Below are 19,280 nucleotides of genomic sequence, written 5' to 3'. Positions count from 1 at the left end.
GTGCACCCTCTGCGCTACCCATGTCCTACACAGAATCATAGAATGGCTTAGGTTGGAGGGGACCTTAAAGATTATCTAGTTTCAACTCCCCAGCCGTGGGCTGGTTGCCTCCCTGCAGCTCAGGCTGCCCAGGGCCCCATCCATCCTGGCCTGGACTACCTCCAGGGATGGGGCACCACAGCTTCTCTGGGCAGCTGTGCCAGGGCCTCACCACCCTCTGAGTAAAGAACTTCTTCTTAACATCTAACCGAAATCTCATTATTTATGATAACAGCCAAAAAGGTTTCAACTCAAATAGTATTTCTGAATCCTCTTTCACTTCATTACTTACTCTCTGATACAACCCACAGTAAGAGCCAAAGTATTATTATTGGTTATTTTCCACTTCATTTCGTTCCACAAACAGACAAAGCAAAAATAGTACACGTTTCTAGAAGTTAGCACAGCTTCAAGGTCATCTTTCACTTTTCTGCAGAAAAGTCTTTCAGTTAATTTACAGATCTCCTCGAATTTGTTTCGTTGTTGTTCTGTTAAAGAGTGAAGGAAATGGCCTGCTAGGTGGTCTGTCTAGCCCAGTAGTCCGTTTCCAACAGTGGCAGGAGGTAATGCTTATAAGCTCTGCTACTGCCTGATGGCCGCTCCCCTCAGGCTGCTCCGTGGTCCTTGAGTTAGACTTGGAGGGCACATCCCTGCCTGTTTGCCTTTGTATCCATTTATGGGCCTGTTGGACATGAGTATATCACATCACTTTTACAACGTTGATACTGTCCATTTCCATGACCACTTGTGGCAAGAAGCGCCGGAACTTATATGGGAGGGGGGAAGGGGGGAAGTATTTTTAATTTCTCTTTTTTCTTAAAAGATCTTTTGATAGCTGCAGCCCCTTCTTTCCAGTAATTGTCTAGTAATTTGATGAATAGCAATTCTGCCTTGACCGTTTGTTGCATTCCTTGATCACTGAAGAGAAGTGTGTAATTATATGAAGATAAAAAGTCATTTGAAGTTTATTATTTCAAGACATTTGGAATACTACAGGCTTTAGAATGGTGTTAGTTTTTTGACCACGCTTTTTTTTTTTTTTTTTTTTTTTACTGAAGCTTGTGTTGTTAAGTGTTTCTCCTTTGAAGGAGAAAGGCTGGTAGTTATTAAAATTTTGGGGAAAAAGATGGATTGATCTTTATAATGACACTGCACAGGCTAATAGTAGCATACTTTAGACGTGGATTTGGAATGTTCCAATTGTCTAAATGTTAATGTGTAAGTTAAATATAACGTGTGTGCCTAGAATACACGTGACTTAACTCCAGGATCCAAGTAAATATGAATTGGCTTAAGCTAATTTCTGTTACAGAAAACAAGTGAATATTAGCTTGGTCCTGTTGTCTATGAAGACATTAATTAATGTAATGTGTTTACATTTTGTGTATAACAAACTGAATGTTTGGTTTTCTTCCCTTTATCAGCTATTTCCTCGAAGGTGTACGTGGTTATATGTCATGAACAATTGCTTATTATCAATATCTGGTAAGTTACTGTGCCATCTTTGAGTGGTAGTGCAGGTATGCATTTGTTTTCGTATTTGAAGTGTTTTTTTTCTAATTTCCAGGTAAAGCTTCTCAGCTATATTCTCATAATCTGCCAGGACTCTTTGATTATGCAAGGCAAATGCAAAAGTTACCCGTTGCTATTCCAGCACATAAACTTCCTGACCGAATACTTCCCAGGTAAGTTCACTTCATCAGATAATATCAGAAATCTTGTTTCTAAGAATTCAGGGTATGGTTGTGAAAGTTGGGAAATCCCAAATCGTTTGGAGCTCTGTTCACATGTTTCCGAAAATAACTCCTGTGGACATAAATCAGAATGTAGACCCCGCATATTTACATGAATTGAGGTATGAATATATTCTTAGTAGAGAAATGGGGTTTGGTAAATTTCACCTTGTTGTGAAACCTCTTGTTTCTGGGCATAGCTCTTGGAAGGTATGGTCTAGTATTGCAAGTCGTGATCGTACCTGTGAAACAAAATCTTGGGTCAGTATTGTACCTGTGATATTTCAGGCAAGTAGAAATAATGATCTTAAATTAGTTACTTGCTTGTGCTCTGAGCGCTCATTTTCCATTCTATCAAAAAAAAAAAAAAAAGTTGCACTTAAGTGATTTCCCCAGCTTATCATCGGGGGAGGTTATCAAGATGACCCGTACTGCAGAAGGACTGGGCTGATGGGCTGTTTTGAAAGATGGGCAAAATAGAGTTGGAACATAGATTTGGCTCTCATCATTGGCAAGTCATTTCTTGCAGGCCAGAGAGGAAAGTATTACAAGGAAATTTTTGTCCCCAGATGCTTGCAGTGCATTATGCATGCAGTCCCTCCAACTTCATTTACTAGCAAGAGCACGCAAAATCCCATAGATGGGATGCAGTACTGGCTGCCAAGCAAGCCTTCAGAGCTCGTTCAAATAGATGAGGATTTTTTAAGTTGCAGAGAAATTTTTGATCCTTAAAGGACATAGTGAATCACTTTATTTTTTCATTTGATAGGCTTTTCTGTTAGGAAATTGTATTAGAGCAGACCTGATTCTCAGTTACTTTGGTACTACTTTCAGCTTGTTAACATTTAATTCTCAGGTTCAGGAAAGACTTCTTGTTCAGTCATCTGCAAGCGTAATGGTGCAACACTTACCTAAAAATTGTGTTCTTCCTAGAGGTTGAATTCTTAATTACTTAAGAGATTTGTATTTGAAATGTTGTCATCTTTGTGTCTGCACAACAGTTCAGCTCCTTTGTCTTCTTAACTAACTTTATCTGGGAGCCTTTGGGTTGAGGATTATAACAGCAGTGGACTAATAACCATAATAATTACATAGGTCCTGTAAGGAACAAATTCAGACAGTTTTCAACCTGAAATGATACCTCACCTAAGTTCCAGAAGGCTTGGAAAAATTTCCTGTTCTGTCTTGTTGCATCCCAAGAAAAATGCAGCATAACCTGAATGTGCAAGTGCCAACCTAGTCATTCAAAAGCAGGACAGATTCACTTAGATAATGTTTTGTTGCCTTATCCTTTAGCTTTAAGGCATCAGGGTAGTAACATCAGCCAGGCAGACTACCAAAATTATGTTTGACTTAAGTAGAAGAGCATAGTTTTTGTTCCTTGCCAGGCCACAAAGTATATTATGCAGAAAGTTCTTAAATACTATGGTGATGAGTACTATATGAAATAATGAAGATAAACTAAAAACAGTTTTCTGTAGAGAAAATGCAAAGCAAAAAAAAAAAGTGAAGTTTTTATGTAAGTTCCAGTATGATCAACAATGCCAAATGGTTGAAGCTCAGTGTACGATACTTGGTTGGCAAGCATTCAGAAACAGAAAATAAGTCTGTGGTAAATCTCCTGTCCAGCTTCCTTATTTTGAGTGTCCCTGAGTAGGTCCTTCCAAGCCTTTCTTGACTTCTCCCAGCCTAAATTTGTGACTAATACTATTTTTATGCATCTCAGTCCTACAGTGTTATTAGTCATTTCTGGACAGCTTCATTTGAAATACTAAGCAAATGTTTTCCTAGTTCATAGCTTTGACTGAAGCATCAGTCTGTCACTCCACTTAATCCCATCTTTTCTGCACCATCAATCAAATTAGTAATTTTCACTGTCAAGGCTTCTGTGGTCAACCTTCATACAGTTTGTCGTCTTCCAGAAGCAGTGACTCCCACTTCCAGCAAAAAACACCACCTCCCCTTGCTCATTTGATAATTTTTCAAGCAATTATTTTCATGATTTCTCAGGGAATGTTCCATGCATGGGAAATAAAATCTTGCAAAGCTACCTTTCTGTCCTCCTTCAGACCTTCTCATGCTGCTCTGCCTACGAAAAGCTTTGAAAAACTTAAGATGTTAGTTTGCAATGGCAGGGCTTAGCAAGATGTCTAGTATGGTCTAATTTCTCACATGCCTTCGATGTAACAGGTTACAAATTGTCCTCTAACTGTATTCGTAACGCTGCATAACTTAACAACATCTCCCTGCTTGAAAAGAGATCATCTTGAGTGTTCTAGGCATATTGTTTTGAGAAGAGAGAGACAAACAAATACATGTTTTGTTTCTCCGATGGACAAATATAATTTTCACAGCAGCAACTTTCTGAAGGGAAATTCAGTTACTTTAGTTGATTGATAATTCTGTGTTTATCTTGCAGGAAGTTTGCTGTATCTACAAAAATTCCTGACACTAAATGGTGTCAAAAATGTTGTGTCGGTAAGTAAAGATGTGCAGAATAAGCTCTGATAAACAGTACAAGTGGGTAGCAGTATTAAGACTTCTGGAGAAGAGGCTTTTCTGTAAATGTTGTGAAACTATGCATTTGCAGGCAGTGAACTCATTCACATTAGTCCTTTGCATTTAGGCCGTGAAAACTTCCCCATTTCTCTCTTCGTTTTGAAAGATAAAGACAATTCTCAAGAAAATGGAGAGAAGCAGAATGCATCAAATTTAAACCAGCCCTCAGGAAGAAACTAATCTCCATGGATGGAGTGTGACTTAAAAGAAGTTATCAGGTTAAGTAGCCTGACTTCCTAGCAGAAGTTCCAATTGTTAATACTGGTTGCTGAAAACAGTATTTTTGAATCTTTGAGGACAGTCCCTGGAGTCTTTATGGTATCTTTGGAGTGCCAGCTGCTTAAAACTTAAACACACAGTCTGTTGAGAAGTGTTTTAAAAGGGGGACACCAGGAGATCATTCAGAGTTACAAGTTCCATAATCAGTTCTTTGGTCTGAGGAATTATACAGATTTTGAGTGGTAAGTGAGCATCTGTCACTTACCCTGATGAAAAATGAAAATCTCCCTAATTTTGCTAAAAATGTCTTACATATGTTATCACTTCTGTGCCCAGTTTGCCTGTTAAAACTTGACTTTTTCTGGGATACAAATCCCCTAGGGTGTGGTAGGGCGTTAACATTGTGTACTGTGTACATCCAGGCATTGCCTTAGTTGAGGTGTCTGGTCTATCTGTGAATGTTAATGGATGTTGAAAGGAAAACTCCCAGCCTCTCACTCCTCAGTGTACTGGATGTAGTTGAGGGGTGTGGTGTGACAAAAGGCAGATCTAAGGGGAGAGGTGACAGATCCCCACGCCCTGGGCCCTTCTTACTGCATGCAGCCTGGGTCTCTATTGCTGCAGGCAGTATATGTGATGATCTCTTTGGCCTAGGGAAATCAGCAAGGCCGTAGGAGGTAGAAAAAGACCAGAAGTTCTGGTCGTCTTTCTCTCGTTTACAGGTGTTGGCAATTACTTGTTCTGTGGTTTCTTCTGCTGAGTTCAGCCTTGCTGAGGGTCATGGCAAGTGCAACTTGTATTTTGCAGTTGGCTTGACTGGTAGTGAATGAGAACTTGGATTAATGAAATTAGGCTTCGGTGTTTCAGGTGCCAATGGGTTGCTAGTGGATTTTTGTGGCAGTAGGGTAGCAAGAGCATTATTTGTCATGTATGTAGATTGTCCTGGGTTAGGGGCTTGTTACTTGATCCTTGTCATCGATTACCTGATGGCTGATGGTTAGTTTGCTGCAGTTTAAGATCTTATCTTCAGATAGGTCACTGTGAAAGTAATGGTTCCTATTTATTTCCTTAGAGACTACAACAGGTACAAACAGTGCAGTAACACTATTTGATAGAACAAATTCTCAGCTACAAAACACTATTAGCTGTGCTTTTTTGTCAGTAATGAACAAGAGCCTATGTGCTGCGCTCGTACAAATCTGCACCAGTGGATCTGATCCACTGTTGCCACTGCTGAAGCACACCACCCACCACCTCACTGTGCTCACATCCATTGTTTGATCTCCATCAGTGTTTGGCAAGCTTTGATGAATGTCAGTGGGTGCCATTTTCTCTCCATGGAGGAATTCACTTCCTCATTTTTACTTTAGAATCATAGAATCAGCTAGGTTGGAAAAGACCTACAAGATCACCTAGTCCAACCGTCCACCTACCACCAATAACCCCACTAAACCATGTCTCTCAACGCTATATCTAAATGTTCCTTGAACACCTCCAGAGACGGTGACTCCACCACCTCCCTGGGCAGCCCGTTCCAGCGCCTGACCACTCTTTCAGAAAAGTAGTATTTCCTAATGTCCAGCCTAAATCTCCCCTGGCGCAACTTGAAGCCATTCCCCCTCGTCCTGTCAATAGTTACAAGAGAGAAGAGGCTGACCCCCAGCTCACTACAACCTCCCTTCAGGTAGTTATAAAGAGTGATAAGGTCCCCCCTGAGCCTCCTCTTCTCCAGACTGAACAATCCCAGCTCCCTCAGCCGCTCCTCATAAGGCCTGTGCTCCAGACTCCTCACCAGCTTCGTCGTCCTCCTCTGAACACGCTCCAGGGCATCAATGTCTTTTTGTGCACTTCTATGTCAGATGCCATTTTGTCGGAGTGCCCCTCTGCTGCCATCTGTTACACGGCAACAAAATGTAACGGAATATTGGTGGGAAGGTTCAGCCTCTGCTGCTGTACCACCAGCATCTGCTTCTGATGTTGTGGGCCAGTGTAATGAAATAGGAGGCATTACTTTTGGAGCAAGCCTTGGGGTTCTTAAGCTGTGCCTGCATATCCACCATTAAGGAGTGAAATTCTGTCATTGTAGAATCAAATTTGTTTCATGGTGCTCAGTTTTTCAACTTTATTGACCTCTTTCCATTTTTTAACTGAGCTCTGATAAAAATAGGAAAAAGTGCAGTTGAGTAGAAACTGTGTGTCACTTGAAAACTGGATTTCATGCTGACCTGCAAGTGCTTATCAGAAATACAGTGCTTGGATTTCAGACTTGCCATTATGGTATTTAAAAAGCTGCTGAGCAGTTCTCAAATGACAGTGACTATTCAATTCCTACTGTCTGTGTATCATGGAAAAAAAACTATTCCTTAACAGCTTCTCATGATAATTTGGAGATTATTTAGGCAAATCAACATGCTAAAGCAAGCATGCATGCATACACCTTTATTATTATTATTATTATTAATTATTGTTATTATTTAGCATGTCTAAAATAGTAATTCTCATCTACCAGTTCAAGAATTAACACTCAGCTCTGAGTTGAATACGTCAAACATGTCACAGCTCTCTTGGTGAGAGTCAAAGTTTTTGTGGCTTATTTGGCATGAGCTGCTATTTGTTACACCCAGTAGAAAGGCAACCCCTGCTCCAGCATGCTCACTGCTGCCATTCTCCGAGTATGGATGCTGACTTTTCAGCAGTTTTATTTTATGAAAGGTTAGAGTAGGATAGGAGGGGTTATTTTCCAGAAATACATGAACTGTTATTTAGTTGAAAATCGTTTATAATTTGTGCTTGTTTATTGTACTAATGTATATTACCTCTTCTTCTCTGACAGTGAGGAATCCCTACACAGGCCACAAGTACCTCTGTGGAGCACTACAGTCTAGCATTGTTTTGTTAGAATGGGTTGAACCAATGCAAAAATTCATGTTAATCAAGGTAATGTTGTAATAAGATGAAATTCCCTGATGTTTGATTCTATTTATCTTGTAATTATTAGTTAAGTATTAGTTGTTTCTTGTGTTATTAAATAACAGTAAATAAGTGAACAATTTAGTTATTAGCAGGCATACACTTTTGTCTCTGTTTCTGTTAAGTTATATTGAAGTTAACTACTCAAATGTCTGTAATAGATATTTACCAACTTAAAAAACATAGGAATGTTTTGGGCTTTTTTGTAGTGCACTTCACTAGAAGAACAAAGTTCTTCTCTGCATGAGCATTGTCATTTAGATACACGTTTAAAAATCTGGCCTTCAGACTGAGGCAAGGCCAAATGGAGAAATAACATGGGTTAAGAGTGCACTTGCTCCCATACTGGAGAGAAGGTAGCCTCTTGCTCAGTGCTTTGTGGCACTGCAGGTGCCCAGAAACGCTTGTTTTCTCCCTGTCTGACACCATCAGAAGAGGTGGAACCAAGGTGGATGTGTGTTTGTAGAGAGGCAGCTGCTATGACTTGATCGGCCTGGGAAGCTGGAGTTTAGAGACTCCATGGCCAGGGAGAGCAATCCCGGGTATAGCACTCCTGTTCTCTGTGAGCAGCTGCACAGAGCACGCATGATGAAAGACATTCAATCTGTTTTAACCAAATCAGCATGAAGACTTTCTAATCTTCTCAACTCAGGCTTTCTGTTTCTATCAGTTACTGTTATCTGAAGAAGTAAGTTTTAAAATATATAGGATAAAATTTACAATACAGTTTAAATAGCTAATAGCAACTCCGACTAAACTTGTTTCCCTTCTAATACGTATTTTTGTTTCTTAATCTAGCACATAGATTTTCCTGTACCTTGTCCACTGAGGTTGTTTGAAATGTTGGTAGTCCCTGAGCAGGAATTCCCTTTAGTTTGTGTTGGTGTCAGTAGAGGAAGAGACTTCAACCAGGTGGTGAAGTTTGAGACTGTCAACCCAAATTCTACCTCTTCATGGTTTACAGAAACAGGTTTGTGCATGCTGTTGTGCTTGCTTTCAGAAACGTTCCTTGCTCTTCTATTTTAGTTGAATTACTAGAAAGGTAGTTGCCTTTGAGAAAACGAATGCTTAAATTATTAAAATAAGTTTTTTTTTGTTTAAAGGGGTCTTTGTACCTGCTTGCTTATGCACCCTTTTTTTCTTTCTTTTTTAATGTTTCTATAAGTGAACTGATTGAATTACTGTTAAAATCTCAACAATGGAGTTGTGGTTTTTGCATTTTCATAAATAAGGCTGTGCTTGACTGTTACCCACAGTGCTCTACTCTGGCACTGTGACCTCTGTTTACTTAGTGGATTTTAATAGAACAACACTCTGAGTGATTTCTTTCAAAATCTTTGTAGGTGTGGTTTGGCTTTATCATAATTAGCCAGTATTGTTAGAAATTACATTGTTGGCCTCCTGCTTAGGAGCAGCATATTTCTGTTCTTTTTTATGTTAATGGAATAAGAAAGAATTAGGACCGCTGATAAGAGGAATCCAATCACCTGTCTGTCACTAGTCTGAGTGCTATGTGAGTGAGGAGGCCGCACCATCTGAGTAACAGTAGAAACTCTTGGAAAAAAAAGTGTACGAAGAGTTGTAAACCTAGGTACAGTAGTGAGCTGAGTCCAGTCGTAGCTTGCAGAAATAGAAGCAATAAATAATTCAGTTATTGCTAGGCAAAGAGTCTTTGTCGATCCATGGATAATTTGTATATGCTAGCACAGGACAGCATAGGTGTGTATGGCTAATTGTATCCTGTGGAATTCACTGAGGAGTGGTTTCCACTGAAAGGATGCCTGCCGAATTTCTTGCTGCTGTGAAAAGCTTAAATTGTTAGAGAAAGCAAAATGATCAGCGGTTGGACAATTAATGCACTTATTACTTCAGAGTTAGTGCATTTTATTTTCAAACTTGTACATCTATTCTGTCTCTTCAGTAGAGTCAATAAAAGTAGCATGCCAAATAGAATATCTTTGAACCATAACATCTTGTTGTTGTTGTTCTTTCAATATTGTCTGTCAGTATGTAAGTACAATAACTTGCTTCCCAATTCCTTTTTATTTTATTCATGTGGCTAATCTAACACTGCATTATTCTTTCCAAAAATACTTCTGTAGCCTCCTTGAATCATTTGTGTGTTCTCCCATTATGTCTGTTACTTTCTCCTATTTGTTTAACACTAATTTAAACTCTTGTGTTGTATTGGTTCCTTGTCTTCTGCTGACAGGAGGGCAATAATGCAATCAAACAGATTTTTTTGTGTGTTTTTAAGTGAGGAGAGCATTTAACATGGTCAGACTTTGTCTCACATTTGACGTTTTGTTTGTAAATGACTGATGAAGACATTAAAAAAAATAGCTGCCATAGACTTTATTGCAGGGGCTTGCGTTCTCCCCTTTCCCTCCCTTTCCTGTTAGCTTCAGCCAGTGCAGCGCATGCTTCTACATCACATGATGTGGGTGCACAGATGTATGTCCTTCAGTCTTTCTGTTGCATGCTTTCATCATGGCTATATCCAACTTTGGTTAAGATCACGCATTAGAAATTTGTTAAGGCTATTAATGTGTACCTTCCAAGACACCAAACGGCAGAATAAAAGATGGAGAGGCCATCTGAAGGAGCACGCTCCTAACGTCATCTGTGAGAGGGTTTTAGCTGCTCAACAGGACCGTGGATTTTATTAGATATTTTAGATAACATGCTCTGATTTCTCATCTCTAACAGATTTAATGAGTTTTTCTTTCTGCAAAAAAGAATGGAATCAGTGGCAGCAGTGCTGAGTTAGTAAAAGCTGTCTTTTGTTTAATTGTAATGTTCTAATCAAACAGTCCAAACAGCACTTCTCTTTTGAGCTGACATGTCCACTGATCACTTATGGGTCAGATTTCCCGGTTTGCTGTGGTGGAGACTGCTGCAGCTGTAACTCAGAAGACAAGTTTGGAGAAGGAAATAATATCCCTTTTTTTTTTTTTAAAATATTTATGGATAGAAAGTCTAAAAATAGCAGCAAGAATTAAGATCTAATATAAAAGTCCCTAGTAAGATCCAGAAATAAAGGCAGAAGCAAAATGGACTGGAACATCGTTCAAGTTTAGTGTGGACAGTCCCAGATGTATACATTTTTTGCAGCAGCAATATTGAATGAGACTTACAGAATAAAATACAGTGTACAAAATACAATGTACACGTGAGCTTGCTTCTGCGATATGGCTCAGGAAAGACTGGATTAAGTCCATACTTTAATATTATAGCTTCAGTTTTCCTGTCACAGTCAACAAGTTGGATAAATGGACATGGCTCTCAAAGGGAAGAGAAATGTCACTGGTAAGATGATTGTTTTAAACAGGAAAAAACACACTAACCCATTAAACTGTCTCAGTCTCTTGAAGTTCCATTTCAGATTTCATGGTAATTTATTTTATGAACTAACACTATCATTTTTTTTATAGACACTACAGAGACAAGTGTTGTACATGTAACACAGCTGGAGAGAGATACCATTTTGGTGTGTTTGGATTGTAAGTTTGAGTATCAGCTAAATATATACATACATGTACATGTTCATGCATACTGTATGTCTTCAAATTAAGTCATACTGAATATTAACTGTTGGTTGGTGTATCCTATTTATTGTCTAGGCTGCATAAAAATAGTGAATCTGCAAGGCAGGTTAAAATCCAGCCGCAAACTGTCATCAGAGCTCACATTTGACTTTCAGATTGAATCAATAGGTAAGTTGGATTTCTTTATTAATGTTGAATATTTGATTAGCTTATTTTCTCTTACAGCACAGAATTAGAAATGCTAACTATCAAGTCTTTTGGCATGTGAAACATTATCTCAAGCATTTCACTTTGTGTTGGATGGTTTAGCATGTTACATCCCCTGGAGCAATCCAAACAGAGTAATAACTCTGGAGTCTTCCCTTGTTAGGCTAAATGGTCTGCAAATGACGGAGACCTTCAGCCTCTAAAAGAAAACTTTAATACAACCTACTTAAACCCTGTGACTCACTCATGGCTAACTCATTCTGCATGTGTGTTCATGCAGTCTGTCTTTATAAAGTAGCTCAAAGACTAAATCAATATACGTCATACTTCACATCAATAACACCAGTTATTTTCTTGTAAAGAAACTGAATAGTTGGATTTGTGAAACATGTAATACATCCATTTTGATAGTTTTCCAGTGGTGTCATGGAAAACATTGCTTCTATGGTTCCTGTTAGTTAGGAACGAGGAGAGGGAAGGAGCAAGTGTACCTGAAGCTACTCACTGTTGGTGGTACCTCTGCGTGTGCTGTAGTCCTGTCCCTGCTCATCACAAGTGAGCTACCACTGTCCTCCCCAGTCCTTAAAAGTGTCTCTAAAGAGCTCTGCTCTATTTCCGGCATCCCTGCCCTGATTCACAGGTGTAGGATGCTGGATGCAGGTGGGACAGATTATTCCACATGTACACTCTATGTGAGGAAGGCCCTTGACGCATTTCCTTTGACAAGATTCAAATGCAGATGTCTGTAACATGGTTCTGTTTGTGTGACAAGGAGAAGGGCTGGGAAGTAAAGGCTTTTGTAAAGCTTTGCATTGCTGTTGGATAAAGGCCATGCTAGCCGATAGATGTGAGGTGGATTAAAAATATCACTGCTGTGACATTTTTGTAAAAATTCACTTTATATTTTCTGCAACTATTAGACTCGGAAGAGAGGACTGTTTTTAGGATGAAATCCTAGGCAGAAAGGTGTTTACCGAGTTGAGTGAGAGTATTTTTAGAGCCTGCTCTTTAAATAAATAAATGCAGCTACTGCAGAGGCAGGTTCAGTGATTCCTATGAGATGTTTTGCAGTCTGTGTGGGTGAACATCAAACCATAATATGTATATACAAAAATTTCAAAACTGCAGCAATATGCTTAAAAGAAAGAGTTGGCATTGCATATGAAAACTGATTCCAGTGTTATTTGTTACCAGTCTGTCTGCAGGACAGTGTGTTAGCGTTCTGGAAACACGGAATGCAAGGAAGGAGTTTTAGATCAAATGAGGTGAGTAGTGCATTTTGCTTCAAATTCTAGTTCCTAATAGAAGTCAAGTTCAGGATAAATGTATGGTGCTGTGGGCTGAAAAAACTTAAAACCTTTCAGTGACTTCCTAAGTTAGACCTGGAAACTAGAGTCTCTTTCAAAGTGTATCTCATGCCATAAAAAGTATCCAACTCTAATTCTTGCTTACATTAATTTTATTCAGTTTAAATTGCTTCGAAGGCCATTGCAATTAGTCTCTTAGCCTCCCCCAGGTGGATGCCTGGGTTTGGGCTTTGCCAGTGGTTGTAATGGTGTAAAATTGTACCACATCGTTGTAAATAATTGTAAATACCTTTCTTACTTCTTTTTTCCTGCTGTAAATTTTCTGCACCCAGGTGTTAGTGAAAACACTGCAGTCTATAGGGTTTTAATGAGTCTTTTAATTAGATTTTTAAAGAATGCTTACAGACTTCACCAGCTGCTTCATCAGTGTCACATTTACTGAGAGAGTTCATTATGACTAGTTGTATTTTCAGGCACATATACACTCATTCTATGGCAAATTTAGATATTCCACATTGTTATACCACTGCATTTATTTGCACAGAGCTACAGCTGACCTAATCTATACTGACAGTAATCCTGCTCTTTGTGGGAAGTTGGACCAGACGCTAGAGTCAGACTGTTTTCTATTTCCAAGTTTACAAATGTTCTTCGTGGTATTTCTGCATGGTAGATCACCAGGCATGATTGTCCTTTTCTCAAGAACTCATAATGTTAAGTAAGCTTTAGCTCCTATGCTGTTAGCGCAGAGCATGAGGAGGAGATGACGCCGCTAGGCACTTCTCCAACTCCCGACTGCTGCTAGCAGCATTGTGCAAAGCTCAGCATGTTACCCCACCCATTGGCACTCAGAAGCTCCGATCCAGTTGTGAGAGGACATGCCCCAGAGTGCTGCAGCACAAATGGGTGCTTTACATTGTTTATGTAAAGCATAAGGAACGCTGTTGTCTTGGTTTGTTTTTATCAAGCCAAAGCCAGCATCCAGATGAAGAACAGACAACAGAGCTGAGCAATTGCCAGAAGGAAAGTCACCTCAAACTTTTTTATGTAGAGCATACCTAGGGTAAACTCTCAGGGCTTTTAAAATTCCTTATCACTCCTGGCTGTCCTAGTGGCCACAACTATTAGGAAAAAGATGAACCAGTTTTCATTGGTAATGTGAAAAGCCTGCTTTCCTGGACATGGATCTTGACCACCTTTGGTACTTTGTGGGAACTGTGTAGTTTATAAGAAGCTGTTACACTTGAAAATGTCCTTACCATCCTAACGTTGCAGCACATTTCTCCTTGAAAACTTCAGTATTAGCAGAATCTGAATTATTACTAATTCTCTAGCCTAATATTGTCTGGTCTAATTTGGGACAATTTTAGCTACTTGTAAAATTGTTTCACCTTTTCCTTCCACAACTGTGACCTTCTGCATTGGCTTGATTGGTTGATTGGGAAGGATGAAACACCGTGTAAATGCTGAGACAAGACTAGAATGCGGGCCAAGATGTAGACTTGACCTCACAGCAAGCAAGAAGCATTTATCTTAGAGTGGGAAACTTCATCGTTATGATTTTTTTTTAATTCTCTGTGCTGTAAGTGTATTCACTAAGGCAGCTAATGCTACTAGGATTAGGAAGGAGAGAAAAATGTCTTCTGTCTTCAGAAATGAAATGTGGCTATGTAGAAAGGGAGCTTTGAAACACTGCTTCCCATTCACAGTATGACTTGATATCCTTTGGTGTATTCAGTGAGCTTTGGCTGACGTTACTGATTAAGATACTATTTTCTTTACTGCTTTTGGTATTCATGGAATCATAAAGACGTATCTCACAAGTACAATTCACCTGCAGTACGCAGTGCTGTATTACATTGGTCTGAAATGTCAAAATACTGTGCTTTCTTTACACAGTGGGCATAAGTGCCACAAATTTGATTGTTTCCCTTTTAAGGTCTTCAAAAGATGAACGTACTACATCATTATGATTCAAAATTTCAACAAAATGTATAGGTATTGTGTGTGGCTTACCTGAACCATTTCAGACACCTACTGTAGAGTGAGGCAAATTAGAGCCGTACAGGTACCTATTTCAGTCATGATGTAAAGAGAATGGTGCCAGTAGCTCAGGTGCTGTGCTGTGTGGCACTGAGCCCTGCTGATGTGATTGCAATTGCTACCAGAGGAACTCACGTTACTTGGCAAGAACTGGGAAGAAACCGAAAACAACCTTTTGGATCTCATTTGTGAGTGATAGTTGCAATGCACTCTCTAGCCACCTTAATTGAGCTGTCGATTTGGGGTATTAGCCATCGTCAATTATTTTCTTTCGGTTGATTAAAAAATAAAAAAATCACCTGTGCACTTAACATGTAAATACTTGTTTTATTTTTGTCTAGATCACACAAGAAATTTCTGATAATACAAGGATATTCAGGCTTCTGGGATCTGACAGGTATGAGGAGAAGTGAATGCGGCATGCTAAAATAAGGCATAATGTTTCCCTCCTACCTTCTAAAAATTCTTTCTGCTTGTTTCTTGTGATTCCTTGTCTAGCCATCTTACTCATTAGTTCGTGTACATCTGTACCTTTCTTCAATTTAAGTTTACTTCTCTTTCTTAAAAAAATTAAAATTCTTCTAGTAGTGTTTGTGGGCTTCCAGAAGTACTCAGCCATGTCAGGAAGCTCGCAATTGGCTGCAGTTAAAATCCCCAGGGAGCCTTTTCCTTTTTGTGCTGTAATTCTTTTAACTTACTAAAATCTTTGCTTTGAGATGCTCAGCTGCATGAGACATATGCCAAAAAAACCCTCACCTTAAAAATGTAAATATCTCAATTTCACGCACAGAAAGGAGTCGTATCAGCATGACAGCTCAGGTCTTTTAAGAGCTCTTCATAATTCTTAGCATAGTTGTTCTTTGGTGTTTCTTTTGCAGGATGCAAACACTGTGTCTGTCTGACCTATCGATCAAATATTAGCTTGCAAAGTCAGTCACTACTACTTTAGGAGTGTCACTGACTTCCTCAAGTTTCTCTGCCCTGCTGTCAAACTTTGTACTTGACAGCTATGAAAGCAGCATGTGTTTTGTCTCTGGAGAGTGAATGCTGACATGACAGTTTTACCAGCAACATCTTCATATGTAGTGCAAAGATAGTCTTCAATTTCTTTAGAATTGTCTCTGTCTTAGGCTTGCAGGGAACTCGCTCTCTTGTAGCATTTTGGAACTACCAATAAGCTCCACAGTAACCAGAGGCTTTCCCCGTATGCTACTTGTCCAAGCTTGATGCACAGCCCTATAATTACCTGTAACATCAACAGCACTGAATGGTGCTGTGGCTTTGTCAGCTAGCAACCTCATGGCAATTTTTGCTGTCTGGGGGTTGAGGGTTCTGCTTTATGTGCAATACCTGATAGGTCTCTGGTAATGAGTAATTGTAAGCAATACTCATCTCTGACCTGAGGGTTTTACTCTCCTGGTGCCAGTGAGATGTGCACAGAGCTCAGCTTTATTATGTCATTTCTCTTTGTTAAGAGACAGCGTAGCTTAAATTAAAAACAAGTCTGACTTCAGAATGGAACATGACATTGCAAATCATTGCCTTGGAGAAAAATGCCTTCATAAATACTGTTCCATCTATTTCCATCTTAGACTAATAGTCTCCCAAGTCTGAGACAACATTTAAAGACTGTGCTGCAGTAAACTCTAATTCCAAATTTTTCAGACATCATTTTGATTGCAAGTCTCATATCTTCTGCTTGAGCTGTAAAACCTTTTCCAGCAACACGTCTCTCTGTTAAGTAGTTCATAGGAAGTGGGATTCTGAGAAATGAAAAATCTTATATCAGTGTGATAAAAGCTTGCATGTTTTCTCCTGGTGAGCAGGGAATGCCTTGTGGAGCATGCTGAGCAGAGCATTCGTTCTGAAGTAAGCTACCTCTTCTTGGATGAATTCTCAATAGGTGGACTTGAATTTCTCAGAATCTACCTTCTCTTTTGGGGGTGGTTGTGGAGAAGAATCGAGTCATGAACACCCTGGTTCGTTCAGCAGTTCTTGCCTGATTAAACATCTCAGTTTGTGAAACCAAGCTGTGATTGCTGATTTCTCTCCTTTAAAGAGAGTGGTCTAATGTAGGACATCCCTTATGGTCTGTGCAGTGGTAGTACAGATCTCTGTGTAATTACGCTGCTTTTGAGAGTTCTGTTGGCTTACATTTTTTTGTTTCTCTGGGACTTTTAGAGCTGGAGAAAGTTTCTGTGGATTTAGTGACCTTCGATAATTTGCGTGGGCTCAAGGAAAGGCTGGAAATGCTCGCAGAAGAGTAGGCTTCAGTCATCTGGCATGTCCATAGGCAAAGGACAGACTAACAGCATCCTGTTTAAGGGATGAGCAGTAAGGAGTGGTGGAGCAGGACCTTTCTCAGAAGTCCCTGCTTGAAAGGAAGAGAGGCAACAGGAGTGTGTTACAGCAAAGGCGATTTCAGATAGATAAAAGCGGGGTGAAAATACGATGCAGAGAGTGATTAGGTGTTGATTAGGAGCCCAGAGAGGCTGTGAGAGATCCATGGAGATGTTCAGACCATGTCTGGATGAGATTCCCAGCAACCTGAGCTGGATTTGAAGTTGATTTTGCTTTGAGTGAGTTTTGGACTACAAGCCTCCAGAGAAAGAGAAATGACTGCTGGTCAGAGGGACACCCTGAGAAAGAGTGTTTACAGTTTGACTTTGTGGCTGTTTTATTTTCATTTCAGGGTCGTGGTGCTGGAAAGCAGGCCGACAGATAACCCAACAGCCAACAGCAATCTGTATATCCTAGCAGGGCATGAGAACAGTTACTGAGAGCGGTGCGCAGCAGCTCACCTCGACAAGATAGCACTCCTGCTGTGGTGTTCACGGCTGGCTGAAATTGCACAAAAGCTGCAGTAACCTGACTTCAGTTACTTTATAATTTATTATGGCATGAGAGGAAGATGAGAGTTGTTTGTGGTATGGACACACAAGCATTAAGATACCACAGAAGTGCTTAATTTACTGTTATGTAATCTTTGTACATATGCAGTATTTTTCAGTGAAACTTCTTGGTGAAGACCTACACTGACTTTCTGTAGATAGTGGTCCTCCTGTTAAGTACAAGTGTCTTACCTGTACAGATGTAAAAGTCACTGAGGATGCAAAAATGAAATCGGGGTACTATTTTAAGGATTTGTCATGTGTTTATTATAAAGTGGGATGCTAGGAACAAATATAGTACATTTAACAACACTATTGTATTTTATTATATGTAATTTACTAATACAAATAAATTTAACTTTTAGAAATTGTAGCCAAGGCTGTAATCAGATTACAATCTTGTTTTAATTTTGATGCAACACACTGGTGTTCATGTTTGCACAACATATTGAGATGTGATGTATTTAGTCACAAAGGTAAGCTGTGACTTTGTGGATATGACTTGGGCTTCAGAGTTCCCTTTTTTTGTTTACGCGGGTAGTTTTCTTTGTGAAACAAACCAGTTAGACACCTGTATTTTATATTTAATTAAAACTCTCTTTACAATTACTTCTCTATGCTTGAAAACAAGACTTTCTGAATGGGTGTCAGTCCCAGAATAGTGGTACCTTGCTGTAACACTGCAATAGGTGTTTGAATTACTAGCATATACAGTGATAAAAAATTAGTATTACTGTTTGTCTTACTAAATAGTTTCATATCACAATGAAAAAGCAGCAACATTCCACATTGTGGAAATGGCTCAAAGACGATGTCATTTTGACTTTTTTTGGCCTTATAACCATTTTCACACTTTCTTTGATTTAGGATGTTAACACATGGCCAAAATAATTTAGTTACTACCTCATTCAAACAATACAATGGTTACTACGCATCACAGGAACTTAGTTTTGATCAGAAGAATTTTTGATTGCTATTTTCCAATGGAGTATGTAAATGCCAAGTTTTAGCAAAATGCACACATTTGACTCCTTTTTTGTATATGTTCTTTTATATTTTATTGTGATAATATACACTAAAACCAAACTAAATTTAAAGTGATTTATGGCCTGCATTATTGTTGTGATTGGTAATGCTTTGAAATATGTTCTCTAATGTATATAATGTAAAATAAACTTTTTTTAACATGTTGTTGTACAAGTAGATTACCACATGCACTAATTTCCACCTAAGACTAAACTCTGCTGATGGAACATACTGAGTCTTGAATTCTGCTATTAAATGTTTGTGCCGAACACAGAAGCTGAGCATTTCTGAATGTATGAAAGGTCAGACTGCTGGAACTCCACTGAATTTAGACTAGCACTTCAGCGTAGGTGGTGTTACCCTTGTATACCCTTAGGCAATGGATATATGTATTTTGGACATGTCCTTCCAAACTCCGGCTTGTTTAATTTCTTCCTTAGAGTAACTTGACCTCTCCCTCTATCAAGTGCACCTCTGTTGCTTGCAAAACTTGATTTTTATTTTATTTTTTTCAGCTGGGCTATTTGTCGTTGGTTTGTTTGCTTAAAGCCTGTAGCTTGTTGGATCTGCTGGCCCCATCTCCTCCCTTGCATTGAACCTCAAATCCGCCCTGTGGGAGAGGTGGTAACAAGTCACAGTGCCGGGAAGCTGAATTCTCAGAAAAGGCGAGAAGTTCTGGGTGTTTCACTTGTATTTGCTGCTGCCCAACGGGGATTTCCATCCTGCCTCTGTGGACTA

The 19,280-nt window shown here is 39.3% G+C and overlaps 1 protein-coding gene across 7 annotated transcripts in view; it reads left to right on the top strand.

Annotated features, from left to right (window-relative positions):
- Window positions 1-18,703, top strand: part of MAP4K3 (mitogen-activated protein kinase kinase kinase kinase 3) — an 81,918-nt gene extending 63,215 nt beyond the window's left edge. For 6 of the 7 annotated variants that reach the window (XM_021389865.1, XM_021389864.1, XM_021389863.1 and 3 more), the window contains 10 exons: window positions 1,464-1,524; window positions 1,607-1,724; window positions 4,192-4,250; window positions 7,384-7,487; window positions 8,319-8,490; window positions 10,955-11,023; window positions 11,144-11,236; window positions 12,470-12,540; window positions 14,967-15,022; window positions 17,318-18,703. In XM_021389865.1, coding sequence (XP_021245540.1) covers window positions 1,464-1,524; window positions 1,607-1,724; window positions 4,192-4,250; window positions 7,384-7,487; window positions 8,319-8,490; window positions 10,955-11,023; window positions 11,144-11,236; window positions 12,470-12,540; window positions 14,967-15,022; window positions 17,318-17,405 — 891 coding nt within the window. In that variant the 3' untranslated portion in view covers window positions 17,406-18,703. The remainder of the gene's footprint in view (window positions 1-1,463; window positions 1,525-1,606; window positions 1,725-4,191; window positions 4,251-7,383; window positions 7,488-8,318; window positions 8,491-10,954; window positions 11,024-11,143; window positions 11,237-12,469; window positions 12,541-14,966; window positions 15,023-17,317) is intronic. The other variant, XM_021389860.1, reaches the window with a different exon arrangement.

The sequence above is a fragment of the Numida meleagris genome, chromosome 3 (assembly GCF_002078875.1).
Source record: "Numida meleagris isolate 19003 breed g44 Domestic line chromosome 3, NumMel1.0, whole genome shotgun sequence".
Lineage (NCBI taxonomy): Eukaryota > Metazoa > Chordata > Aves > Galliformes > Numididae > Numida > Numida meleagris.
The sequence above is the reverse complement of the archived record's forward strand: the minus strand, read 5'-3'. Positions and strand labels throughout refer to the sequence as shown.